Source organism: Vulpes vulpes, chromosome 13 (assembly GCF_048418805.1).
Source record: "Vulpes vulpes isolate BD-2025 chromosome 13, VulVul3, whole genome shotgun sequence".
Taxonomy (NCBI): domain Eukaryota; kingdom Metazoa; phylum Chordata; class Mammalia; order Carnivora; family Canidae; genus Vulpes; species Vulpes vulpes.
In genome coordinates this window covers 122,233,119-122,260,407 of record NC_132792.1, presented here as the reverse complement: position 1 = coordinate 122,260,407, position 27,289 = coordinate 122,233,119, and the positions used below count along the sequence as shown (strand labels likewise).

At 56.1% G+C, this 27,289-nt stretch overlaps 1 protein-coding gene across 39 annotated transcripts; it reads right to left on the bottom strand.

The window, feature by feature from the left end:
- Positions 1-1,181: 1,181 nt before the first annotated feature.
- PSEN2 (presenilin 2) lies at positions 1,182-27,289 on the bottom strand. Of its 39 annotated transcripts, none has more exons than XM_072732718.1 (13): positions 26,735-26,820; positions 21,383-21,466; positions 20,681-20,716; positions 17,605-17,765; positions 14,986-15,371; positions 13,562-13,703; positions 11,695-11,762; positions 10,850-11,070; positions 10,086-10,184; positions 7,385-7,468; positions 6,919-7,020; positions 3,361-3,479; positions 1,182-2,414 (listed from the first exon to the last, which is right to left on the bottom strand). In XM_072732718.1, the coding sequence occupies exons 4-13, from the start codon at positions 17,743-17,745 to the stop codon at positions 2,259-2,261; spliced, it is 1,518 nt and encodes a 505-aa protein (XP_072588819.1). In that variant the 5' UTR covers positions 17,746-17,765; positions 20,681-20,716; positions 21,383-21,466; positions 26,735-26,820; the 3' UTR covers positions 1,182-2,258. The 39 variants fall into 39 exon arrangements, with proteins under 39 accessions (XP_072588819.1, XP_072588827.1, XP_072588836.1 ...); XM_072732726.1 differs by having other exon boundaries at positions 13,562-13,754; positions 14,986-15,200; XM_072732735.1 differs by having other exon boundaries at positions 14,986-15,200.

The window sequence follows — 27,289 nt, the reverse complement described above, 5'->3', positions numbered from 1 at the left end:
CCGGGTATGAGGGTTAAAGATTCTTTTTTTTTTTTGAAGATTTTATTTACTCACGAGAGACACAGAAAGAGAGGCAGAAACACAGGTAGAGGGAGAAGCAGACTTCTTGCCGGGAGCCTGATATGGGACTCGATCCCAGGACCCCTCGTTCACGCCCTGAGCTGAAGGCAGACGTTCAACCACTGAGCCACCCAGGCGTCCCGGGATTAAAGGTATTAACCACACAAACTCACTTTCTATATGCCTGGGTAAGGATCTGCTGTTGGCATGGCCACTCAGAAGCTGTCAGACTGCTGAGGACAAAGGGCCCCACAAGCTTGGGGAGGGAGGGGAACATGCTGTCAGGGAGGGGCCTGTGTGCACTCACCCGGATGCACCAAGCAGCTGCTCCCCGCGATATGGTTCTAACTCTAAAACCTGCCAAACCCACGATGTCCATCAATGGTGTAACCAGTCCACGGCGGACCGTCACACAATAGAACATTAAACACCTCGAGTAACTGAACCTGCGCTACATTCATGTCTCAGGAACAAAGTAATAAAATTTCAGAAGTTGTCAAGTGAGGACAGCATGCAATCATTTTTATAAAGTGAATATGACTTCTGGATCATAAGGTTTTATTTCTAAAAACAAATCTGAAGCAAACATGGAAAAAATATTAGGACTAGTTGGTTGGGGACGTGGGGAGACCCAGGCAGGGGTAGCCCCTCTCTGTTCCTTCCAGGATGTCAGAATCACCTTGGTGTCCTCCTCCTCCTGCCCCACACTGTGTTGGGGCCCAAGGTTGCTGCCAGCTATGGGGACAGCTTCCCCAGGCTGCCCTCCTCAAGTAGCTATGTCCCCTGCAACAGCTCCCACCCTGTGACCTGCTCACATGGATGCAGGCCCTCTGCCTTCTGCTTGCACCCCTAAATGTAGCTTGTACCCCCAGCACCCTGGTCAGGCCTCTGACAAAGACCTATCCACACTCAAAAAATTGGAACTTACTGTAGCTCATCTTTGGGACATGCCCCCTGCCCCCCAAACTATTTTCAATTGCCAAATTGAACAAGTTAAACCCAGGTATTCCTCCCCTTTAGACCACCAGGGACCAGCCCTCATGGCATTTTTTTTTTTCGGACCAATATCTATTAAAGTGGGCAATTTGCAAAGCACTGTGCAACACATCACATACATTATCTCGTTTCTCACAGGAGCTTTATTAGGTCGATATTGCATCCACATCTTAAAGAATACAAGTGTCAGGAAAATAAGCTCCTTGCCCATGATCTCACATGTAGGGTGAAGCCAAACCATAATACGCTGGTAATCTGTATCACACATTAGGGGTAAAACCTATATCCACGTATGAGAGAAGCATCACTGAGATTCTGTGGCCTGGGACAATATGGATAGGAAAGGGAAAAGCCAACCAGTCCATGCCCCAATCACAGCACCCAGAGATGGACACAGAAGGGATGACCACGGGGTTTCAAACCCTGCCCCCACCCAGCCCCGGTGCGCTGGTTTGTTGAGGCACGATACTGCTTGTCCCGGCTCCACATGGCCCAGCTCAGGAAGCTTCTACTTGGAGAAATGACTGCGGAGAGACATGAGTGGTTAACCTCTCTCCTCTGTAATGGGGCCAATCTCCCGTCTGTGCTCACAGCACAGGTCCTCCCAGGAGCGGCCATGAGATGCAGAGAGCAGAGTCCACACCTACAAACACACCAAACTCCAAGAATTCCAAGAGGATTCATCTATTTATTTATATTAATATTAAGCCACTTCCCAGCAGTATCTGCTGTGACATGAACAGGACTTGGTTTCTAAAGGTAATAAAATAACGATGACATCATAGACAAAGCGTAGGGGATGTTCCACGCAGGGCAAACTGGCTTTCTTCTCCTACCAGAGCAGGCAGGTGCTAGGTGCCATCCCAAGCACAAACTCCTGGTCCCCTCCTTCACCTTGGCCCTCGGAGCATCCCGGGCTGTGGCACGAGGCCAGACAGCTTCTCACACCCTCCCCACGTGGCACAGCTGTCCTCGGTTCCTATGGATAGACCACCGGTGCTTCCAGTCGGTGAGCGGTGGTCAGGTGACAAAACCACTAGCACCAAAAAGCTGGTTCTTCCTCTTCGTCAAGTAAACACGATACTTTTTTTTTTTTTTTAAGGAAAGGAAAGTCTTAAAAACATATGGCACTAGAGTGTGAAATGACACGAGGGCACCCATTACAACTTCCCACGGCTGCCAGCCCAGTGCTTGGCCTCATGTCAGATGTAGAGCTGATGGGAGGCCAAGGTATCCATGAACGGACGCACCAAGTTGTCCGTGGAGAAGTAAAAGATGAGCCCAAATGTGATCGAAATGGGGAGGGCGGGCAGTGCCTTCTTGAACACAGCAAGCAGCAAGAGGGTCAGACACAAACCCTGCAGAACACAGAGGGGAGGTGGTGACCACCAGTTTGGATGGGGGGGCAGCCAGTGAGGTCTCCCCCGGGCTCAGGTGGGTCAGACAACAGCGCTGGACATGCCACCTTCCCAGGTCCCCTCAAAGCTCTGTGATGTGCCCAAGGGGGGGCTCTCACTCTTGTTTAACACTGCATGCTAATGCGTGAGCCCCCTGACCCTCAGACCACCTCCCCTGCCTGGCTACGGCAGCAGCACATGTGACCAGTGGCAGGCGGGCTCCCTTTAAGGGACACGTATTTATAAAGAACTAGATGAGCTCTGCAGAAGTATCAGTGAGGGTCTCAGCAACTGGCACGGAGGGAACTAAAGATGTTGTGGAACCCATCCCCTGGGAAGTGGCTGCTGTCCTGTCCCACCAGGCTGGTGTAGACAGGGTCCAGGGAAGGGACGGTGAACCAGAGCACCCGCCCTTTCCTTGGGTTGGGTAGGGCCTCAGGTCAGACAGTACGGAGGTGGAAGAGTTGGGGGGCCCACCATGCTGTGAGCAGGTAGGCAATCTCTCAGGAACACAGCCTCAGCCTTCCTGCGCCAGGGCATGGAGTATATGCCGCTCGGAGCCTCCCCACCCTCTTAGGACACTTCCTTCCCCCACTACAGGTACCTGACCTCGTTGAGTCACTGCCTGGGTATAAAGTGATGGGGCCTCTCCCTACCTCACAGCACACAAGCCTGGCCAAGCCACTGGCATCGCTGTGTGCATGGTCAGTAATGCCAGAGCCCCTCAGCCACACCTGCCCTGTCCAGACCCTCCCAAAAGCCTGGTCTCATCTCAAGGGTCTCCTGGCAGCTCTGCCCAGCCCCCATCACTCTGCCCCTCCAGGGGGCAGCAGCATCTGAAAGTTCCCCAGGGATCCAGGGACCCCCAACCCAGGAGACGGGGCAGGTGCACCCCCAGCCCACTCACAATGAGGATGGCCACGAAGCACGCCAGTGTGGTGTTCCAGTCCCCGCTGCCTGTGGCCGCTGCCTTGCCCACCAGCACACTGTAGAAGATGAAGTCCCCCAGGCCGAGCTTCACGCCCCCTGTGCAGGGAAGACGGCGAGCCCATTGGTGTTGGGAGCCCCAAGAGGAAGTGGCAAAGAAGGCAGACACCAGTCCACAGCCCGGCCGCTCTGCCTGGCCCATGGGACCCTGGGGGCCAGAGTCCTGCGGCCCATGGGGGTCGGGTGGGGCAGTGTCACCGCCAGCCCACCTCACCTGGCCTCTGGGACAAGGACTGGCTGCCAGTGGGTAAAGGGGGCCGTTGGGCTGGGCAACCTGCCACCTGGGCTGTGAAAAGCTGGCATTTCTGACAATTCAGGTAAAACTGGTGCTTGACACTTAGTTGAGTAAGAAAAAAAAAACAAATAAAATATATCATCAGGGGTTGGTGGGAGGCGGTACGATTCAGTTCTAAGTTTAAGTTATGAGTATTTTGTAGGAAATTTAATTTCAAGAACACACATGATGCTCAGAGCTCCTCTGGCAACCCTTCCTCTTAAAAATAGGGCAGCTGGGGCAGCCCCAGTCACAGGGTGTGATCCTGGAGACCTGAGATCGAGTCCCATGTCGGGCACCCTGTGGGGAGCCTGCTTCTCCCTCTGCTGTATCTCTGCCTCTCTCTCCATGTCTCTCATGAATAAATAAATAAAATATTTTTTTAAAATAGGGCAGCTTAACAGGTAATTAGCTTATCTCTTGCTGGTGGTAAACGAGAACTCACAGGATGCTCGTTTCCCTCAGGCAGGCTGCTGGTGTGCTCGTTTACAGGAGACGGCTCACCGTGAACAGTAAGAAAGCTTATCGAACAAGGATGTGCCTCGTAGGCTCCTCTCCTGCCTCCTGCTCACGGGGCTCCTTGGCTGGGGCAGGACCCCCTCTGGCTGGCTCCTGCCCCCAGATCACTGGCATGCCTCTGGTCCACCGCCTCCCTCGGCCTGACTTCTGTGGCCTCAGCCCTGTACCTGTCTGCACCCCGTTCCTCACTGTGGTCTGTAGGTCTCGCTCTTGCTCACACCCACCCCGCTTTCCTGCTCTCCCCTCTTCCTTCTTTCTTTTTTCCATCACTTCTCTCCCCAAAGAGCTCCATGCTCCCGTCCTGTGCACCTGAGAGGTCCAGAAGCTGGGGGAACCCCCCAGCCTGTGCACAGAGGGGAGGCTAGTACTCAGCCTGTAGACGTACATGGCCTCAGGCTGCTCCCTGCCCAGCTCCCATCTTCCTCTGATCCTCCCCTGGCACTGTCCCCTCATCCTCACTTTGCAAGACCCGGGTGCGGCCCCTCTGTCTCCATTCCAACCCTGAACCCTCCCCAGGATCCCCCTGCAAGCCCAGGTTTCAACATATATATGATGCCAACTCTGACTCCAACCCTGGCCTTGACCCTCTGTGTGGCTGCTGCATATCCCCCTGGAGGTCCTGAGGTGCTTCCAGCCACCCACTCCGCGTTCCCCTGGGTCGCCCCCACGTTTCCCCGGCCCCTCCCGCAGCACCTCCTCCCAGCCCTGCCTGCACCAGGGGCCTAGCTTCCCCGCAGGGTCAGCTCCCTCTGCAGCCAGGGGTCCACCTGGAACATGGCTCTGCTCATTTCACGTCCCTGCCGACACACCACGAAGGCCTCCCTGCTGCCTCTGGGGCAGAATTGGAGCCACTCCCTGGGTGCAGCACACCCCCCACTGGCAGGCCCTCCTGAGCGGCTCTCTGAGCTCCCTGGGACTCCCCTCTCCCTCCTCAAGCCTCTGCCAGGGCTGCTGGGTCATAAAGAATTTTTCTGGCCCTGGTTCCTGGGAGGGAGACCACATCGCTGGAATTTCCCAAGTACCAGGAGTGTCTGTTATTCAGGATCCTAAACACTTGAGTTCATGCAAGTAGGAGGGGCTGGAGGGGTTGCCAGACCAGAAAGACCACGTGTGTGAGAAGGGGGCTGGGACTGGGCCAAGCCTGGAGACAAAGCTAGGCCCCAAGCGAGGATTCAATCACGCCTACATGACACAACCCCAGCAAGACTCTGAAGCCTGACAAACATATCCATGTGCCAGGTGTGTGGGCATAACCTGTCCCGATGCCACCTGGAGAGAGACGACACAGGCTGTGCATTCAAGGCCCTCCCTCACCTGCCCCTGGGTCTCTTCATACAGCTAGCCCTCTGTTGTCTCCTTTATAATAAAGCCGTAAATACAGCACTTCCCTGAGCCCTGTGGGTCGTCCCACTGACTGTCAGTGAATTACTGACACTGGAAAAGTGTGGGACCCCCAGATTTGTAGCCAGTGGCCTGAAGACTCCCCAAACCTGTGACTGGGGTGGCTGTGGACTGTGCCCTGTAACTAGTGGGGCCTGTGCTGAGCCCAGTGGTTGGTGCCAGCGTCTGTCTGTGGGGTGACCGCCAGCTCATCCTCCATGGCCCACACCAGGCCTTCTTCCCTGCACCTGCCCTGACTCTCCTGTACCTAAGCCCTCCCCAGGGCACCCACCGCAAAGCAAAGGTTAACACCTTGTATCCCTCGGTCCCATAGGCCACCCGGCACACAGTAGTGGGCCCCACACGTGTCCTAGTGTCCTTGGGAACATGTCCTCAGGTGTGTCTTCAAGATTGTCTTCTACACGGGTCCCTCCAGCTCGGTCTGTCCCTGGGGGTCGCCACCCAATTCTGTCCTATGCTCCAGAGCCCATGGCTAGTTGAGCGTGGGGACAGTGCTGTTAGTGCCCTGCCCCGCCTGTCCCCAGGCCCAGACACCACACCTTGTGCCCTAAGGGCTACACTGGGCCTCCTTCAGGCCATGCCAGTACACATTGGGATAGAATTCTCCACCAGCTGCAACTCTGCCCTCTCTGGATCACATCCCTCCTCCCACAAAATTACCCCCCACACACATACAGTGGCCCCTACTGTGCATGGTGCATAGACCAGAGCCCTCACTTTGATCTCTGGGAGGCCCTCTGAGCCCCCACAAGCCGGCCAGTCCCATGTCTGCACTCCTGATCTGGGTGTCCTGCCTGTGCTTCCTCTAACTCACTATGGACTGCCTGCCCCACGGCCTCAACACCACTACCCGCACCTCCACCCCTGCCATCCCTGACCCAGAGTTCAACCCTGGAGCTCAGCTCCGAGGTCCCCACCTCAGGTAACTCCCGGAGCCCCTGAGACCAGGTCAAGGAGCTGGGTCACTGTGACCCGGGCCTAGGGAGGGCAATCAGGGTCCATAGCCGTTAGACCCAAGCCAGGCCTACATTACTCCCTGCTCCCGACACAGACACACAGTCCACACTCACGTCTGCGAAATATAGGGCTTAGCCAGATCATGAGTCCCCATGGCCTGCCACCAAGACTCCACCTCTGCCGGCTTCTCCTGGACTCTTGTGCCCATCTCTCTCTGATGTGAAGAGGGGCTTCTTTGCATGTACACTCCCCTGGTCTCAGGGAGCCCCAGCTCCACCCTCACCCCCACCCTGGGCATGCAGACCCATCTGGGCACGACCACCTTACTTTCCTCCTCTTCCTCCAGTTCGTCCCCTGGGTAACCAGGCAGGGGGGGCTCAAAGACTTCCGGGTACGAGGGCTCCCCAAAACTGTCATACGAGTCTTCTTCTGAGTGTCCATGAGAACGCAACCATCATGGTGTGAGGCGGGGGCAAGGGAGAGAGACAAAAGCCCAGTCAGGGGGATCTCTGATCTCTGAGGAATGAGGCTGAGCCCCGGGCTCCCTGGCCCCCCACCCTCCAGCCAGCCCAGCCCTGACGCAGACAGACAGGTTCTCCCCACTCCGTGGAACAAGGGAAGGGAAACAGAGCTGGAAGTCTCCCTGCTGCCGCATGCCTGGCACAGGCCCACCAGGAGGGTGGGTTTCCCTTCTGCCCCCTCTGACCCCGCACCTCCCAGGGAGGCCAGGCCAGGCCATGCGGGTGGGCAGCGGCCCTTGAGGACGACAGGCTGCCAGCCTCTGGACACTCACCCATCTCTGGGTCGTAGGGCAGCTGCAGGGCTCCCTGGGAGGAGGGGTCCAGCTTGGCCATGCCCACCGTCCACACCATGGCAGCTGTGGGGACAAAAGGTGGTGCCAAAGATGGTGCCTCAGGTGCTGCTAAGGGCAGCTGCCCCTGGGGCCCGCGCAGGACCTGCCCTTCCTTAGGGGGCCCCGGGGAGGGGTCCGGACTGGCCAGATGTGGGCACACCATGCCTTTCCTGGGCTTTCTTTGCCTCCACATGAAGACACTCCTCATGAAGACAATGAACAGTCTGGTGAATGAATTTTGTCTTATTGTGGTTAAAAAAAAACAAAAAAACAAAAAAACAACAAAAAAAAAACCATGCAACCTGAAAGGTACCATCTTAACCATACACGTGAAGTATGTTCACGTCACTGAATCAGACCTCAGAACTGCTCTCCTTCCAGCCCTGAGACTGCACCCTCTGGACACCTCCTCTCCTCCCCCCGCCCCCCACCATACTAGCTCTATGAATGTGACTCCTCCAGACACCCCAGAAAGGTGGATCACACGCATCCTTTCATGAGTAGCTTCATCCACTCAGCCTGGTGGCCTCCAGCTTATCCACAGGGCATGTGGCACAACTCCTCCCTTTTTAGGGCTGAATGATAGTCCATGGCACGTGTTCACCAACTTTCCAGCTCCCTTGGGTTCCATCCAGGGTAGGTTCGCTAGGCAGGGGTTTCCCCTGGGTTCTGTCTCCCTGGCCCAGAAACTCTTGCCTGAACTCCCAGCCCACAGTGTCTCCAAGTCTCTATCTGGCCACCCCGTGAACACTAGAACATTCCCCATGGTGGCCCTGCCGGCCCCCCACTGACGTCCTGGCTTCTTCCTTGTAGCTCGCACCCTTGCCGTCGCAAAACCTGCCAATTCTACCTCCAAAATATCTTCAGAACGATCTGCGTCTCACAGCCTCCACCGCTGCCCTGGGGCCTGAGCTCCCCCAACCTCCTGGGGTGCTAATTACCCCCCTAACCCAGGACCTCTTCCACTCTTGCCACCATGTCTTTTCTGCCCCCTTAGCAACCTACGTGATCTTGTTAAAATGTTAACATCAGCTCAGTCCAAAACCTTCCAGGAGTGTGAAGCTCACCCAGGAATAAAAGTCGAGCTCTCACCATGGCCTGCAAGGCCAGCGTCCCTGGACCTGCTCCCCACCCTGGGATCTGCCCGGGAATCTCCCCTCCCTATTCCGATCTGCCTCCTCCTCCCCTCTGCCCCCTGCCAGATTCAGCTCCCCTGGGGCGTCTGCTGGAACTCTGTCCCCTGGGCTTCCTGAGGCAGGTCTCCGGTCAAATGCCACCTATGACAGAGATTTCCTTGACCACCTGCCACACAACAGCACCCCCCACTACCCTAAAGTCCTCGGGTCCCCTACCACTTCACTTTTGACCAAGCACATCTCCCCTCCAACAATGTGCACTCCCCCGGAGCAGAGATGGTGAATGCAGGATTGAGCCCTATCTCACAGGGTCTCTGCTCCTCCTCAGAGCGTGCCTCCAACTTGCTTTCACGCCACGGGCCCTTGCTGACATGTCCACTCCAGACTCCATCCTGCCTCTGTAGACATAGCCCAGCACTCTGCATCCAGACTGTCCACGCTGCAGACGCCTGAGCCACAGCATTCAGGCTCATGACGTAAATATGCCCGTCAACAGATGGAAGGCCATCAGGACCCCAGGGCTGTGAGCCCTGTCAGGCCAGAGGCCACGAGGGTCTTGTTTCCTGCTGCACCCCCAAAGCCCAGCACTGTGCTTGCCGCAAAGTGGGGATCTGACACACATCTGTTGAATAAGCATATAAATCCAAATCCCTACACACCGGCCCTGCAGCCAGCAGCAAACCCGTGTGACTTCCCTTCAGAGACTTAATTTCACCCAGCCACAGAGCTGTCAAGGAAGCACAGTGAAAAGCAGGTGCACCCAGGGCACCTGGGTGGCTCAGCGGTTGAGCATCTGCCTTCGGCCCAGGTCATGATCCTGGGGTCCCAGGATCGAGTCCCACATCGGGTGTCCCACGGGGAGCCTGCTTCTCCCTCTAACTATGTCTCTGCCTCTCTGTGCGTCTCTCATGAATAAATAAAATCTTTTTTTAAAAAAGATTTTATTTATTTATTTGTAGGCACAGGATATAGGCAGAGGGAGAAGCAGGCTCCTTGTAGGGAACCTGACACGGGACTCAATCCCGGGACTCCAGGATCATGACCTGGGCCAAAGACAGATGTTCAACTGCTGAGCCACCAAGGTGTCCCTGAATAAATAAAATCTTAAAAAAAAAAAAAAAGAAAAGAAAAGCAGGTGCACTCTGCTCCCCCAGAACCCTGCCATCGACAGCCCCTCTCCAAAGCACCCTCTCAGGAATGTGGAGAGCTAAGTGGGCGGCCATGGGCAGTACTCCCCACACGCCACTGGAAGTTGGATGGGATGGAACTGTGGGGCAGACCACGTCCTCTGCAGCCCTGGCCAGCCTCAACTCTCTAAGCACCTTCTAATGAGATGGAGATGCAGCCTCTCTTTGTCCCTGGAGGATGGGGCACCCCAGGATCACCAAGGCCACCTCCTCCCCTTTAATCGAGGAAAGACAACTAGTCCCTAGTGAACTCCGAAAGCTGCAGCGGGGAAGCAGCCCCTGATTCCCAGCTCGAAAGCAGAAACAGAGGTCACTCACAGGAGTATATCAGGGCAGGAAATATGGGCTCGTTTCTCTCCTGGGCGGTCTCCACCAGCATCCTCAGAGGCCCTTTGGGGCACAGCACAGCCACTAGATCTGCAAGAGCCAAGATGTCACGGCATGTGGTAAGTGACATTTATTCCCAAGCAGCCCACAGAGAGAGGAGCCAGCCTGCTAACACCTGGGGAAACATAGCCCCGAGCCTCAGAGTGAGGCTCAGAGTGTGTCCCACATGCCAGCTCCCAACCCACTGGTTTACAGCCATACCCTTAAGAGTTTGTGCTGATGGAAGCCCAGAATGGGGTCTAAACGGGGTGGAGTGCAAACAGGGAATTGCTATGTGACTCAGGGACCCCATGCTGGGCTTGGTGTCCAGAGCCTCCCTTTCCTTACCCTTTTATTATTTTTTTTTCCTTACCCTTTTAAAATGGAAGTTATCACTTCCAAGAGACACAAGAGACAAAACCATGCTAATACTCAAGTTTTGGGTGCTCATTATTTATAGGTCCTGTGCCCAGCCCTACAGCTGCTCTGAGGAGTGAATGCTTACAGCGTGCCTAGGGCTTACCAGACGTGCTATCAGCAGTAACCACATCCATGGCCCCAAGTCCAACAGCCCCCGTGCCTCACGAAGGATTAGTCAGGGAGGAAGGGGGTACCTTTCAGCACCCGCCCCTTGTATCCACCAGTGAGGACTCGTCATCCTGGACGTTGCCCCCGTCACCCACCGCCAGGGTCTGGGCCCACTCACACCCGCCTACCATACACAGAGATGGCGCCCAGAATGACCCAGGCAGACCATTCGGGGAGGTACTTGATGAACACCAAGGCCATGAGGGCACTGATCATGATGAGGTAGGCTTGCTGCAACACCAAGGGGCCTTTCCAGTGGATGCACACCATGCCCACTGCCCCGAAGTTCCAGACGGTCAGGAACAGGGTAGGGTAGTCCATGGCCACGTTGTAGGTCTTAAGCACTTCCCTGCATGACCAAAGCCAAGCCCGTGAGGTAAGAAACTCAGCAGAGACGTCAGACCCCAATCACACACAGTGCAAAATCCCGTTTCCTGACCATTAAGTCCCCAGCTGGGTTTTCCTGACCTCTGGCTTCATTACAGACACACACACACCCCACTGCCCGGTTCTGTGAGTCCCACATCTAATCACGTCAAGTATTTTCTGGAATAAGGGGGTGAATGTACCAACGCCTCATGCTTGGCTCAACTCACACAGAGGTGTGCTGGTACCACCTGAAAGACCCTTTGCCCCTGGGAAAAGGCCTCCTGTCTCTTCCGTCTCTCAGGGCCCCAGGGTCAGGCTGCTAACCCACATCAAAGGCAACAGAGCAGATCACTTTTCCATAAACGAGGAAGTTCCCAAGCCTGGCCCAAAGACTGGAGTCTCTTGGGTTCATAGAGATCCTCCTCCACAGTGATTGGGTTCATTTGTTTTAAATCAGGATCAGAAAGGGATATGGCCTGCCTCACAGCACCCTTGCCTCCCATCAAGGCCCTGGGAGGAGGTCTGGCTCTTGGAGGCCGGTGGTGGTGGGGTGCCCCTCCCCACCCAGATCCTGTGTGTCTGACGGGACCTCAGGGCTACCTACCCGAGGTAGATATAGGTGAAAAGGAACAGGAGCATCAAGGATGACATGATCAACCAGCCATGGATAAACTAAACAACAGAAATGGGTACAGTGAGCATGGGTACCCAGCTTGTGGGACTACCGCCCAAGCTTCAAGAATCTTCATTAGGCTCCTTTGTGATGACGCTGGAAGGAGTGGCCACTGGACAGATATAGAGTGCAAAGAAGTTCCTACAGTTCTCTCGAGGTCACCTGGCAAGTGCATGGAGTGAAAATCCTTCAGGTCCAAGCGGCCAGACCCCTGTCCCCCCTACCTTCCCCCCCTACCCCCAAGAGAGGATGTGTTGGATGACTCCCACCCACCAGGCACAGCCCTAGGCTCCAGGGAAGAAGCTAGTGGAGTCCCACTTGCCGTGTGTCAGCGTGAGGGCCTCAGCTGGGGAACACATAGCCCTCGTGACTACCTGTGAATATGTGTAAGAGCAAAAGAGCGTCAGGACAAAGTGGCAGGAGACCTGCTGGGGTGCTGTCTTGGAGTGGCCAGGGCAGCCTTTAAGGGAGCTTTCTCTGGTCACCCCAGGAGGAGCCCTCCCACCTGAGGCCCTCAGAGAGACCCATGCCTCCTGCCCTGGCCAACCGGGGAGGGTCAAGGATGACAGTAGACTGATCCTAAGCCAGTCCCTTAGCCGGCAGTCTGTGGCACAGGGGTGTCACGACCACCAGCCTCCCCTCAGGGGATGGACCGGTCAGTCACCTGCTTGAGCCACCAGGGACCTCAGTGGGAACCTGGTCTACCTAGAACAAACAGCAGTCCAGGCCATGCTATGGACACAGCTACCTCTGGGATGTGTTGACCCTCCTCATCCCAGCCACCCCTGGCCCCCAGGACTGCCATCACCTCCTGCCTGAGTGCCACGGAACCTGCAGGTAAACCTCACCAATCTGCCTCCTGCCAGTCCTGGGACTGGTTGCCTGACACCCACTGACCACAGCAGTGCTGGCTTCCCAGCTCCTCAATCCCCTGACCAGCTTGTTTCCAAGGGCACTGTGGCCTCTGCTCCAACCATGCGGCCCCCTATGCTGCTTCCCAGCCCCAGTGAAAATTGTCTTATTTCCCCAGGTAATTATGCACTCATCAGCCCCAGCATCCTGATCAGCCCCTGTGGACAGCCCTCCTGGCATCTATCCTGGCATCTCGCCAGCAGGGATGGGCTCCAGGCCCTGGGCTGAGCCTCCTCACTGCTCTCTATCTGCTCTAGGGGGCAGCAGGCAGCCTGCATGAGGACGGCTTTAAGTCACCAATCCCAGTTAGTCTTTCTTTCAGGCCTCAGGGTTTCAGACCCTAAACTACCCCTCCCCCTAGTCTGAAAGTTAACGGTCTGCCCAGGGATAAACAAGGCCTCCAATTAGGCCAGGTGGGCCGCTAGGCTGGCCTGCACCCGGGCCCCTGCTCCTCCGCTGCTCCTGGGGGCTACGCTGCAGCTACAGGGCCCTCCAGTCTCTCGGGGCTGCAGGACCCCACATGGCACCTGCACACCCTGTGCAGAGGAAAATAGGAAGGTTGAGTAAACCTGCAGGGGAAGTGTGGGGTGAATGAACCCGAAAATAGAACATCTCGCTTCTTTGGAAGAAGCTGCAAAATAAAATAACTTCTGAACGTGAGAAGGGGTGTGTGGAGCACAGCAATGAAGTGCTTGGGCAGGGGGGATTATGTGCAAGCGCCAAGGATGGTGGTAGTGGGCAATCCCCACGGTGGCCAGGGTGGGGCAGAACCGAACTGAGGCGTCTGCTCTGGCAGTAGGTGACCTGGTGGGTGGCTGGGGGGCAGAGGGCTGGCGTTGGGGGCCGGGCGGACAGGGCGGGGCAGCGGGGCACAGCTGGCACTCACCTTGTAGCAGCGGTACTTGTAGAGCACGACCAAGAAGATGGTCATGGCCACAATGACGCTGATCATGATGAGGGTGTTGAGCACAGAGTTGAGGAGGCGCTGGCCCACAGAGGGCGTGTCCTCGGTGAATGGTGTGTAGATGCTGAGGGAGATGGCGGGCTGCAGGCTCTGCTCCCTGCCTGCTCCATAGGGCCTGCCCGTGAGCCACCCAGCCTCAGCCTGATGCCTGAGCCCCGAGTGGAAAAGGAAGGGGCCCCCCCAGGCCTCCCCCTCCCCACCAGACCACCCCGTCCCCACCAGGCTCCCACCCTAGTCCTCCCTCTCCTCTCCCCCATGCTCTCCCTCCTCCCCAAGGACTCCCCCCACTCCTCCCCCAGGTCTCCCATTCCCCATGTGCTCTCCTCCCATACCCAGCCCAGGACTCGCCCACTGCTTCCCCTACCCCACCCAGCACAGGCCAGCAGTGGCACCTGCTACAGCCAATACACTTGGGAAGCCAGCCCCTGGCCCTATCCACCTGTCTGCCCAGGACTGCAGAAGCCTGCTGCCTGCTAAGTGCTCACCTCCCCTGAATACTGTAGGCTGTGCCCCTCCCACCTGCTCTGCACCCCAGCCCAGCAGAGGGTGGGGCTTCTCCTCCTGCCCCTTTCTTTGGAAAAATCAAACCAAGATGAAAGGAAAGCTCCCTAACTAAAAACAAAAACAAGGATGCGTGGCTGGCTCAATGGTTGAGCATCTGCTTTCAGCTCAGGTCATGATCTGGGGTCCTGGGACTGAGTCCTGCTTCTCCCTCTGCCTGTGTCTCTGCCTCTTTCTCTGTGTCTCTCATGAATAAATAAAATCTTAAAAAATTAAAAAAATGTAAAAAGTTCAGAGCAGGTAGTTACAGGCAGCTTGTCTGTGCTGTTGCTCCCCACTCCCTGTCTGTATTCTGCTCACTCAACTGATCAAAACCTCCCTCACTAGGCTGAAAGCACACTAAGAAATCACCCGGCCCACCACTCAGGTTTCCATCCACGAGAGCAGAGGCCCAGAGAGAAAACCGCCTGTCCAGTCACACTGTGTGGCATTGCATGCCCGCACCCATGACCCTGCACCTGGGACCCCCGCTCGTGCCACAGGGTGAGAGCATGCCCTCTGCCATGAAAGCCAGCATGCCTTAGTGCTGCACCAGGGCAGGCACTGTTTAAGCACTTTGTGTGCATCAACTCGTCTAGTTCTCCTGGTATCGGGACTATTATACAAACAAGGAAACTGAGGCAGGGAGCAGCTAGGAAAGAGCCCTTGCAGGTCACGTAGCCGGGAGGCAGTGGACAGAGCAGAGTGTGGAGTCAGGTAGCAACCAGCCCAGCTCTGCACACGCCCCTGGCGTGGAGCTGCAGGTGCAGGGGACCCCTGACTCCCCACGCCACTCCCCAACTTACAGCTGTCCGTTCTTCTCTGTGTAGAAGCGCACGGACTTGATGGTGGCCACCACCACAATCATGCACAGGGTGACCGGCACAAAGAGCATGATCACGTGCTTCGCCCCATACTTGAGGGTCAGCTCCTCCTCCAGGCCCGATGGCTGCCCAGGTACCCCGCCGCAGACGTAGTGGTCAGCATCATCCTCAAAGTCCTCCTCGCTGTCCTGGCTTCTCTGTGGAAAACCGCACGGTGAGGGCCACAGGCTGCGCCCACGGTGGGCTCTGCGACGCCGTGCACGGGTGTCGTGGAAGTGGACATGGGCGGTCTGAGTGGTGCTTTCCAGACGGAAGGACCAGCCTGCGGGCTGGGGTCCAGACGCACGGGTGCCAGGAGGCCAGGGCATCTGAAATGTTTACGAGGACCAGTAGGGAAGGCAGAGAGCCGGCACTAGCCACCTCACATGCAGGAAGGGGCCACAGCAGCCACAGGACAGGGCAGCCTGCAGGCCTAGCACATGCGGCTCATGGGCCTGAAGTGTTTCTAGGGATCGCCCCCCATCTTACTTCAGGGACTCAGATGCTACTCAGTTCTGACCGAGGAGCCATAAGGATTCAAGAGGAGCTGGCCAGGTGACAAAGGAGGAAAACAGATTGCACCCACCCTAGAATAGTGAGCTCACATGGGGACTGTCCTTGACGGTAAGACGTTCAGAATTTGCGGAGGAGACATTACTTGGAACTCCCCCAACACGCACAAAATTGGGCGTGCAGAACTGGCAGGAGCAAACCAGACCCAGACGGGCTAACTGGCGCCAAGCTCCTGAGGGGCAGGGGGTGTCCATCCTCCAGGAAGGTGGGAGGGCAAGACACCCGCACGCGCTGGCCCAAACCCATCTGCGAGAATTTCTGCTTCAGAATTGTGCCAATTCAGTCACTCACTGCCTTGTTAATTAGATTAACCACCAAAGACAGAGCCAAGCAAAACAAAAATTCAAAAGGACGTTGCTTTGGTTCTTTGCAGGGAGAACTGCAGGCTAGATGCTCAGCTAAGAAATGGCAAAGCATAAAGGAGCGGGAATGTCAACAATTAAAATGCACAGACGAGCTCCGAGCTCCGGGAGACAAGACAAGTGAGCAGTCAGGAGCGGCTGGCGGTAGCCTTGAGAGGCAGACAATGAGACCAGCTCACTGGGAGCTTGGAGGGTGGAAGGAATGAGCTCTAATTCCAACTATAGGGACTAAGGCCGGCTGGCAGGAAAAGTCCACATGGAAGGTTTTAAATACTGTAAAACACAAGACTGAGGTGGGGGTTCAGGCTAATCCAGATACTTCCCCCCCAGGGCACCCCTGCCTTCATGAGGTTATAACCTCCTGCCCTGTGGCCTACAGAAGTAAGATTAAACCCCTGTGTCCCCCCAAAATTCACATGTTGGACCCTAACCCCCAATGTGATGGCACTTGGGGTTGGGACCTTTGGGTGGGGCCCTCCTGATGAGATGAGAGCTCTTACAAATGGGCCCCAGACACCCACACCCCAATCTGTATAGCAGCAATGTCCACAATAGCCAAACTATGAAGAGCCCAGATGTCCATCAACAAATGGATAAAGAAAATGTGGTATGTACACAATGGAATACCACTAAGCCATCAGAAAGAATGAAATCTTGCCATTTGCAATTACATGGATGGAACCAGAGGGTGTTATGCTGAGCGAAATAGAGAAAGACAAACACTGTATGATCTCACTCTTCGGTGGAATTTAAGAAACAAAACAGAAGCACAGAGGAAAGGATGGAAAAATAAAACAAGACAAAATCAGAGAGGGAGACGAATCATAAGAGACTCTTAATCATAGGAAACAAACTGAGGGTTGCTGGAGGGGACGTGGGTATGCAAATGGGGTAATTGGGTGATGGGCATGAAGGAGGGCATGTGATGTGATGAGCACTAGGTATTATATGCAACTGATGAATCACTGAACTCTACCTCTGAAACTAAAAATAAAATACAATAATAAAATAAAATGGCCCCAGAGAGCTCCTTGGCCTTCCTGCCACAAGGAGACCCAGGGAGAAGCCACTGACACGTGTGAACTCTCACTGGACACTGGATCTGCCAACACTGTGAACTCACACTTCCAACCTCCAGAAGAGGGAAACACATGTGCATTGTGTACAAGCCCCCCCAGTCTATGGTACCCCTGTTCGGTAGCCTGAACGCACCACAGCACATCACAGCTCAACAGTCACCAATGATGCACATGCTGGTCCTGTGGCTCCCAGTCTGGCCCCTGGCCCTCTGCAGCGCTCCGCTCCCCCTACCTCCCTGGGCCCGTGCAACCCTCCCAGCATCCAGACTCACTCTCATGCTCCCAGAGCTCCCGCGGCACAGCACCTGCACTAGGAAGGGGAGCCTGCGGGGTGGGGGCTGGGACAGAACCATCCAGCCTGGTGGGCTGCAGATATGCAAAGCCCTCACCCACTGGGACCACAACCTGCCCTGGGAGACCCACCCTGGTGACCGGTTCTCTCCCTTAGTCTCCCCTCCCCCTGTGTCAGGGCACGTCTGGCTTCCACCCAGGAGGGCCAGGAGCCCAGGGCCTGGATTCAAGGCCCCTGACTGCTGGCAGGAACCTACCCACTGGGCAGCATTTTCTCCATCCTCAAGGCCCTGCCTGGCCTCCTGGCAGCAGCGTGGCGGGGGGCTCTCAGCCGACATCAGGGATGTCCTCTCGTCACACACTTCTTCCTCACTGTCAGAGGCCATGAATGTGAGCATGGCCCTGCCTCGGGAAGCGCCTGGAAGAAGCAGCACAGGGGAGCTTGGTCCATCTTCCTGCAAAGCAAAGTCCACACAGGACCAAGGGGACAGCCAGAGGCGAGAAGAAGACCTGGACACAGGTCCCGCCTGACAACCGCCCAGGACGCATGTGTCAAGCAGCTGCTGGAAAGCAGGACTTCCCATGGGTTGCCTCTGGGACCGTGGTAGCCTCTGGAGGGAAAGGCCCAGGTAGAAAAGTCATGGCCATTCCAAACTGCCAGCACATTCATTCTTCAATCAACAAACATCTGCTGAGCACCTGCAGTTAACAACCATGCGGGGCTCCAGGGTTAGGAGGATGGGCGAGAAATACATTTGTCCTTAAAAAAAAAAAAAAAAAGAAAGAAAAGAAAAAAAGCCCAACAACCATCCCATGTGACTCATTATATAATCTAAGCATTCACCTAGAGGTACAGAAGCACAAAGAGGGAGATCAAGAATGTTTTCTAGAGAAGATAGCACCCCTGATGGAGACAGAATTTTCCAGGTGAGGGGAAAGGGCAGAGGGCATGACAGACACTCCAGTCAGGGCCTGGGGAGGTGTAAGGCCTCCTGCACCACATCCCCTAAGACAGAAGGGAAGGTGACCTCCCTGAAGACCACTGTGGGAGGGGACAGGCTCTGACCCAGGACAGCAGGGTGGATGCCAGGGAGGGGACCGGACCCAGAGGGAGTTGGGAAGACAGCAGTCAGTGCTAGATGTGGCAGTGAAACACAGGCCAGAACCCAGGATGACAGCCAAGCATGGAGTCACGGGCAGGAGACAAGCAGCTCAGGGGAAAGACGGAGTCTGGAACCTGCTGAGTGGGAAGGGGTTACATGAGTTAAGATGGCACAAGGAGTCTGGGATGCAGGGGAGGAGTGAGACCATGCAGGGCGGGGTGTATGTGTGGGAAAACACAGCTGAGGGCAGGCACCCCAGGGAGGCCAGGGCTGGAGGGTCTATAGGCCAACGCGGCAGAAAGGCCTAGAAGAGCTTCAGACAAGCCCTGGCAGACCTGGCTGTCCCTCCAGCTTCCTGGGCAGACCTGTTCTCTCCCCCCCAAACTCCCAGAGGCCCTGGGGGCTGAGCTTTGGGCGCTGGGGATGGACAAAAGCCTCCATGTCAGTCCCCCTAGGACGTGTGATCTCCAAGTGACGCAGGCAGGTTCCTTCCACCAGCAGCCAGCTGTGTGTGCCCTGGCAGGGCCTGCGGCAGCTGTTCCATTCAAAGCCAATGACCTGGGCTCTGGCCAGGATCATTCCAGAATGGACCCCACCTCCATCCGCCCATGACAGGCCCGCATCTGCCCACCTCACGGATTAGGACCTGTGACCAAAGGCTCCCAGGCAGGACTCAAAATGCGACAGGCTCCCCTGATGCAGGGCACAGAGCAGAGCAAGATTAAGAGAAATGCCACAGGACTTGGCCCCCAGGCAGAGTTTATGAAACAGAACAATCAAACACACGGAGAAGCAGGCCCTTATACAGAGACCCACAGGGTGGTTTCCAGAGGGAGGTGGGGTGCGGGGACGGGAAGCAGGGAAGGGGAAGAAGAGACGCTTCTCGCGACACACAATGTCGTACAGGACTGCCAGAGTGCTACGCTGCCCATCTGGACGGATGGGACCCTGTATGTTAATTATACTTCAAAAATGAAAAAGAGGGGCGCCTGGGTGGCTCAGTGGTTGAGCGTCTGCCTTGGGCTCAGGTCGTGATCCCGGGGTCCTGGGATAGAGTCCTGAATAGGGCTGCCCCCGGGGAGCCCTCTTCTCCCTCTGCTTGTGTCTCTGCCTCTCTCTCTGTGTCTCTCGTGAATAATAAAATCTTAAAAAAGGGAAGGAAGGAAGGAAGGAAGGAAGGAAGGAAGGAAGGAAGGAAGGAAGGAAGGAAGGAAAAGGAAAGGAAGGGAAGGAAGGAAAGGAAGGAAAGGAAGGAAGGAAGGATGGATTAGTCCTTCCAATTTCTATTTCTTCGGCGGCTGCCAGCAGCTAACAAGGCAGTCCCCAGGGGGCACGTCTGCCTCCCAGCGGCTCCCTGACGTCTGAAGGAGTCAGAACTTAGGGATGACAGCCTCCTCACAAGAAAACAAAGGCTCCCTGGGCAGATTCCTTCCCTCATCCAGCTCCCTAAAATGCCTCCCAAACCTGCCCTGAAACTGGGCGCAAGGGGGCTATGGCTGCCAGCCACCAGGGCTGTCCTGTTGGCTGTCAGGGGGCAAGGGGCCTATCCAATCCCTACCCTCTGGTCTGCTGGCTGGGCAGGGACAGGTGAACACCTGACAGGGGACTGAGGACTCAGGACAGGCTGGGCCCCTTAACATGCCCTTTCTCTAAGGGGTCCATGCCACCTGGGGCAGGGGAGGGGGGACACCTCCAGCTGAGCCCTGAGCATGTACTGAACCCAATGACCGGGGAGCTGGGTACTGCTGTTCTTGCCTATTTTACAGATGAGGTAACAGGTGTGAAACATGACAGGTTCAAAGTCACCCCTGAATGCAGGCAGTGAGTGATGGGTCTGTACTTAGCATTAGGGTAGACCGCTGGGTGAAAGGCCAGATCCCTGGCTCCATTCCAACCAAAGGTCCAGGGGTCTGCCCCTTGAGATGGCCCCTTGGCTGACAGTCAGGGGGCTAGGCCTGGCCCCCGGCTCAGGACAACAGGGGTCAGGTCATGGTCTACACCCTGTCCCCTGGTGGGGCTCAGCTCCACTCGGAGCGGAAGAACAATCCTTCTCCTGAAACCAAACCGAGCTGCAGGGGGAGAAAGGGATTTCCAGACAGAGACAGTCCCCAAGCAATGCCCACCAGGGACAAGAATGCGGAAAAACTAGGTCTCACACACCTTGGGCACTGCCACCTGGACCGCCCTTTCTGAAGGCAGTAAACAGGGGAAGCTTTAAAAACATTCATACCTTTTGATCTTGAAATGTTACTTCTCGGAATCTGTTCTAAGGAGATAATAAAACATTTTTGTAAAAACATGTTTGTTGCGGTTGTTTGTAATTGTCCAAAAAAGTAAAAATTGCCAAAACGGCCAACTCTGGCCTACGACACGTCCGTCCAATGGGGTGTGTTATAGGACCACTTAAAAAACCTCTTTTCAAAGAATAGTTCATAACAGGAAACAACACGACAGGATGTTGAACGTAACAGATGTCAAACTTCACATACTCGACCATCTGAACGGTCTCAGAAAAATGCTTGTGTATGAAAGACTGGTGAGATAGATGACAAAACACCAAATGTGGTTACCTCTAGACACTAAGGCTGTAGGTCACTATTACTGCACATTTTTCTGCTTTTCTCAAACCTATTATAAACATGGATTGTCTCTATAGTTTTATTTTTTAAGCCATTAATTTATTTTTAAAGCAGGCTCCATGCCCAGCGTGGAGCCCAACACGGGGTTTGAACTCACGAACCTGAGATCATGACCTGAGCTGAGATCAAGAGTCGGATGCTTTATCGACTGAGCCCCCAAGGCGCCCCAAAACATTATTTTTTTAAAAGGAAATACGGAATGTCAACACCGAGACACACTTCCTTCCCATCCTGCTGCCCCTGCATGCCCTCACTGGATGGGGCAGGCAGGTGGACACAGCCCCTCTTTTTACCTGGCTCCTGGAGAACAGAGCAGCTGGGAGGCACACCTCTCTGCTTCCAAGCCGGAATGGAAGCCTGCCGGCAATCTGAAATCCCTGGAGGGAAAATCACCACCTAAATGCCTGCGGATCAACAATCTTACTCGGTATCTGTCGGCCGCTGAGCGCCAGTGACGTCAGGAACGCCCGGGTGGGGGGGGGGGCGGGGCGGCTCCCCAGGGCGCCGAGGCTGGTCCTACCAACCACGTAGCAACCAGCCCTCGGCTCGGCTGGGAGGGGGCCGAGGGAGCCGCGGGCGGGAGGACGGGAGGAGGGGCGGCCTTCCCGGGGACTGCAGGCGGCCCGCAGGCCTTAGAATGCAGAACCCCCACAGCCGGGGAAGCCACCACTTCCTCCCATTAATCAGCTGAATGGGATCGAAATGCTGAATTGGCCAAACCAGGCGAGTCTGACCCAGAGAATTCCCCCAGTGTGCCTGTGTCAGCAGCTCCTGCGATTAAGGAAACCCCGCCGTCACCCAGTTTCCTTGACCTTCTCTTGCTTTCAGAGCCAGACTGTAAAACGCCATAGTAACCGTGAGCGCCGGCGTTTTGCTGGAAAAAGATGGAAATCGCCACTCCAAAAGCAAAGTGGGACCTACCACATTTACCAGGAACAGTGGGGCGATGAGAAAGGTCAGGGTTCTGTCAACGTACCTTCTTTCTTGGTTGCAGCAGGCCTAACTGAACGGGGGACCCTCACTTTCAAAGGGGGTAGCCCCTCCCTAGAGTCACCTGGACCTAGCAGCCTGCCCACAGCCCCCACGAGGTTCTCTCAAAGCCGCGGAGGTGTTTGTGACGGTGACAAAACTCCCTTAAGGAACGACCACAGCCTCCCTGCCTGCCTGTCTCCCCAGGCCCAGGGCAGTTGATCCTGTATTTGACCTTGGCTGGCCTTCCTCCATCTGTCCACCTGAGCCCAAATGGGGATGTGCATCACTCCCCAACAGGGAGGCAGCCTCACCGGCCAGAATGCCTCCAGGTGGAAGGGATGGAGGGCCCTTCTGCCCTCCCACATCAGACGCCCCAGGGGATCCTGATGGGGCCTCCTAAACTTTGACCCAGGCTCTAGATGGCCCTCAGAACTGTCCAAACCCATCAATCTCCCTTGTTTTCTCAAGGAGCCAGGAAAGGTGGCAGTTTGGGGAAAGCTGCAGAGGCCAGGGCCCTAACGCACCACCTGTGGATAGGGCACAGGAAAAAAAAAAAAAAAGATTCTTTTAAGCGACCAAGGAGCCATGGGATGTGATGCACACACTCCCTGGCCCAAGACCAGTGAGTTAACCTCCCGTGGCCATCTCCTCTCCTGGAAAAAGCAGAAGGAGCACACCTTGCAAGAGTCCTGTGGAAACTGGAGAGATTGTGCAAGGTGTCTGTGCAGAGCAGGTGTTCAGTAAACAGTAGTGACCATGAAGATGGAACAGATGCAGGTGTATGGCAGGAGGGGCAGGAAAGCTGCTGATGCCCCCTCGGAAGGTTACGGGATGTGCTAACCACCCCCTGGAACTCTTGTGTCTTCCGGACACAAGAGTTGAGAGACCAAGGTCACCCCTCACCCGGGCCCTGGGGAGACACCATTCCCACCTAGCCCCAGCCTGAACATGCGGGCACCACGAACACCGTGTCACAGGACGCGTGCCAGAGCTGGCACAGACCTGAAAGGCCATCTGGTCAGTGCCCTATTTTGTAGTCAAGGGAACTGAAGCCCACAGGGACCAAAGCCACAGCTCTGATTCAGGTCTGCGGACTGCCCACTCCAAGCACACATGAGGCTGGCACACTCGGGGATTGGCCCAGGGCCACAGTCACACAGGTGGCCAGCACAGCACCCCACGTGGGCTTTCTGGGGGCACGCCCATACCTGCAAGGCATAAGCCTTTGCCTGCGTCTTTAACATACAGCTTCTCCAAACACAGGCAAGGGGTCGCCAAATTACAAAGGCCTCCTAGTTGTGGCCTCACCCAGGCTGTCTCCTGCCCGAACCCCTCAACCCTAGCCTGGGGGCCCACCCCACCCTCTGTAGGCAACAGGGCTCCACATGGCACAGAGGGGGCCAGAGTCGGGGCACTGCTTCCAGATAAGTGATGGCACACTCATGTGCTCTATACACAAGAATGCCCGTGAAGAGAACATTCTGAAGACCTACCATTTGCATAAAAAACAGAATACAAAACTTCATCTCCACCGAGATGCCCAGGTGGCTCAGTTGTTAAACTAGTCTGCCTTCAGCTCAGGGCATGGGCCCAGGGTCCTGGGATTGAGTCCCACATCGGGCTCCCAGGAGGGAGCCTGCTTCTCCCTCTGCCTATGTCTCTGCCTCTGCCTCTGTGTCTCTCATGAATGAATGAATGAATGAATGAATAAATAAATAAATAAATGCATCTTTTTTTTAAAAAAAGTTCATCTCCAGCTTCCTGTCTCCAACGCTTTAATAAAGGAATACATGTGTGTGTGAAGTGCTGTAAATAAATGCGTGCTGAGAGTGGATATTTCAGGGCTGAGAGCTAATTAAAAAAATATTTCCTGAATTTTCTAGAACAAACATGTGTGACCTTTATCTCTACAAAGTCAAGAATTCCCTGGGTAAGGTGTAGCAGAAAGCACTCTTCCCATTTTTCTTCCCATGCTCCGGAAGACGACCATACTGTGGCAAAGACGAACTGGCAACTCATCCTCCCAGGCAACAAAAACACTGGACAAAACACATCTCCTCCCTGACATCCTGGCATCTGTCTTTCCTGAGAACTGACTGGAAAGAAGACTTTCCCCAGACTTTACCATGGCAGCCTTGCCACCTCCAGGCCCGGAAGCCAATGTTGATCACACGAGGCTTGAAGCCCATGTCCAGCAGGCCCTGGCTGGGGGCAGCCTGCACCAGCCTCGGAGCCCTGACTTTCCCTCCACCAACCCTCCCTCAGCTGCTGGAGTCAGGAAACAGGTGGGAACACTTGCAGAAACACTGGTTGTCCTGCCAGTCCTCAACTAAACAGTGTCCGAACCTCAAGGCAACAGCTGAGAAACAGCCAAAAATATCTTTGGCAAAAACATGCATGTGACCTACACACACACTGCTTTGATCTGTTGAAAAAAAAATTATTTGGGGGACGCCTGGGTGGCTTAGTTGGTTGAGTATCTGACCTCAGCTCAGGTTGTGACCTTGGGGTCCTGGGATCTTCAAGTCCTGTGTGTATCAGGCTTCCTGCTTAGTTGGGATTCCGCTTCTCCCTCTCCCCCCGCCCCTCCCCCTGCTCATGCTGGGGCTCTCACTCTCTCTCTAATAAATAAATAAATAAATAAATAAATAAATAAATAAATAAATAAAATCTTTTAAAAAAATCATTTTAATTTTTATTTTGCTTTGTCAAGTAGTTACTAACGGAAAGCACAAAGAAATGTCCTGGGCAGAAGAGCAGGGACACGGTAGGGGGTGAATGTACGAAACTTCCCTATGCAAAAATTCAAAAGATTAAGACCCAGCCAGCTGGGTTCAAATCCTGGTGCTCTGGTCACCCAACAGGACAAGTGGCTCAACTCCCTGAACTTCAATTTCTTGATCTGTAGCAGATAAAAAATAGTAGCTACTTGAGTGTGACTGTAACTGTAAAGAGACGTAAGTACTGTACCAAGTGGCTTTTCATTGCATATGACACACTTCATGCTCATCATCAATAACTCAGAGGCTTGGGGCACCTGGCTGTTCTCAGTTGGAAGAGTGTGTGACTCTTGATCTCGGGGTCGGGAGTTCAAGCATAGTGACACTGGGCATAGAGAATCTTTAAATAAATAAAACCTTAAAAAATAAAAGTAAAAAAATAACTCAGAGGCCAAGGTACGAGGAGCGAGCCTCTCCTTTGGCAAACCCTGTGTGCGCAGCGAGACTGGAGCAGCCGAGGTGTTGAGGGGATGGGTGACAGGCATGGCAACACACAGCAGGCCTCCAGCCAGGCTCTTTCTCAAACATAGGAACAGAGCATTCATCTCATTCATCCCCTGTACATACACCAAGTAAGACTCCAGACTTGGTGCACGGCTACTTCAACACCCACCAAATGGAATGTTCCCTGAAAACCTGAAACCTCTATCCCACTCTGCAGCAATGCTCCTGCAAGCCCCCTACTTCCAGCCCCTGACCTAAAGGCCCCCTCATGCACCCCAGGGATGAACCTGGACTGCCAGCCTGCCTGTCTGCTGAATGGATGGCAGAGGCTGCAGCTCTGAGCTGCCGCCAGAAACCCCCTTCACCAGCTGGGCCCAGAAAACACAGCTGCTGACACACCTCCGGGCTCCCACATAGCCACCTGCACGCAGAGGCACCTAAGGCTCCCACACCTGAAACAGCTTATCCAGAGCCTTTAATTAGGGCTGAAGGTCTTGGCGGAAAGCACTGGAGGCTCAGGTGTCCACAGAATAGACCTCAAGGGCATCCACAGCAGAGGCCAGGGTCTGTCCTGATCAAGTTCCTGTCAGGACAGAACCTGAGAGCCCAGGCTGAGGATTCTAAGTCAAGCTGCCTCTGCAACGTTCTGGAGGGGATGCCTCTGTAAATGGGGAGCAGTTAGTCCCCTAACCAACAGTTCATTTCTTTAAAAGGGGACATCATTAATTCAGCAGACAGGAGCGTGTCATCGGAGCGCCAGAGGGCTGAGGTCTGGTGCCAGGGCTGGACAGCACGCAGCCAGGCCAGACCACGAGCGGGTTCGGAGCCTGGCTCCGCTAGGTCCCACCTGGGTGGCCTTGGACAGCCTCGCTAGCGCGGTGGCCTGAGTCTCCTTATCGATAAAATGTGTGGGGGTAGAGGGGGGCAGCCTCTGTCTCAGGTTCCTTCGGCTTCAAAAGCTGCATCTGTAAATGCCTGATAAAACGGCCAAGCGCCGCTGATCACGAAATCGCCGGCTCCAGGCCGGGCCTGCGGCGGGTTCCGCACCCCTGCGGGAAGCCCGTGCCGCACCCGCCCGGCAGGGCCCCCGGCCCCGGCGCCCCGGCGCGCCCCCGCCGCCCAGACCCACGTGCGCTGCTCCTTTAGACGCCCGGCCCTCCGGCGGGGTCCGGCCGCGGGGAGGCGGCCCCAGCCCGGCGCAGGCCCAGGCCCGGGGGCCGCGGCCGGCGCTCCTCTAAGCCCCCAGGCCCCGGCCGGCGCCCTGCGCGCTCCCCGCCCCCACGCCGGCCGCAGAGGCCGTACCCGCGCGCGCAGGCACCGCAGCCCCGCGCCGGGGAAGGGGCCGCGACCGGCCGCGGCGAGGGGCGCGCGGGGAGCCGAGCCCCAGCCCGCGCCGTCCGCGCGCTGCAGACCCGGCCCGGCCCGCGCGCCCCGGCCCCGCCCGCTCACCTGCTCGGCCGCGGCGCCCCGGCGGTGTTTACGCGGCTGGCCGAGCGCCCGTCCGGCCCGGGCCCCGGCGCCGGCGCAGACCCCGCCCCGGCCCCGCCCCTCCGCCGCCCCGGCCCCGCCCCTCCGCCCCCGGCCCCGCCCCGCCCGGAGCAGGGCGCTCTCGCGGGCGCGGGGAGGTTGGTGGCTCGCGGCCGCCTGACCTGCGGGTGCGGCGCGGCGGGGACGCCGGGGTGCACCTGACGTCTGACCCGGCACCGACACTCGGAGGAGCCGAGGCCAGGCCTGCGATCGCACAGGGCCCCGCAGCTCCCTGGAGCAGTAGCGCATTTGCCTGGAAGACATCGCTTTCCTCGGAGGGCTTGGTCCCCCGACCTCCCCACCTTCCGCCCTTCTGACCACCCCCCCCCAAGGCTTTGCTCACGTTAACGCAGCTCTCGTGGCCTGCTGTGAGCTAACATCAGGAGAATTTTCCTGCTCTGTTTTCTAGAGCCTCGGAGCCACCAGGAAGGAGCTCTCGATAAAACTGTACAGGGATGACGTTGCGACCGACGACCT

Coding starts and splice junctions, on each gene's coding strand:
- PSEN2 (XM_026003434.2), bottom strand. CDS start 17,745: ATGCTCACATTCATGGCCTCTGACAGTGAGGAAGAAGTGTGTGACGAG. Junction 11,763..13,561: donor ACAAGTACCGCTGCTACAAG/GTGAGTGCCAGC, acceptor TCTGTTGTTTAG/TTTATCCATGGCTGGTTGAT. Junction 3,480..6,918: donor ACTGGAGGAAGAGGAGGAAA/GTAAGGTGGTCG, acceptor TTCCCTGCACAG/GGGGCGTGAAGCTCGGCCTG.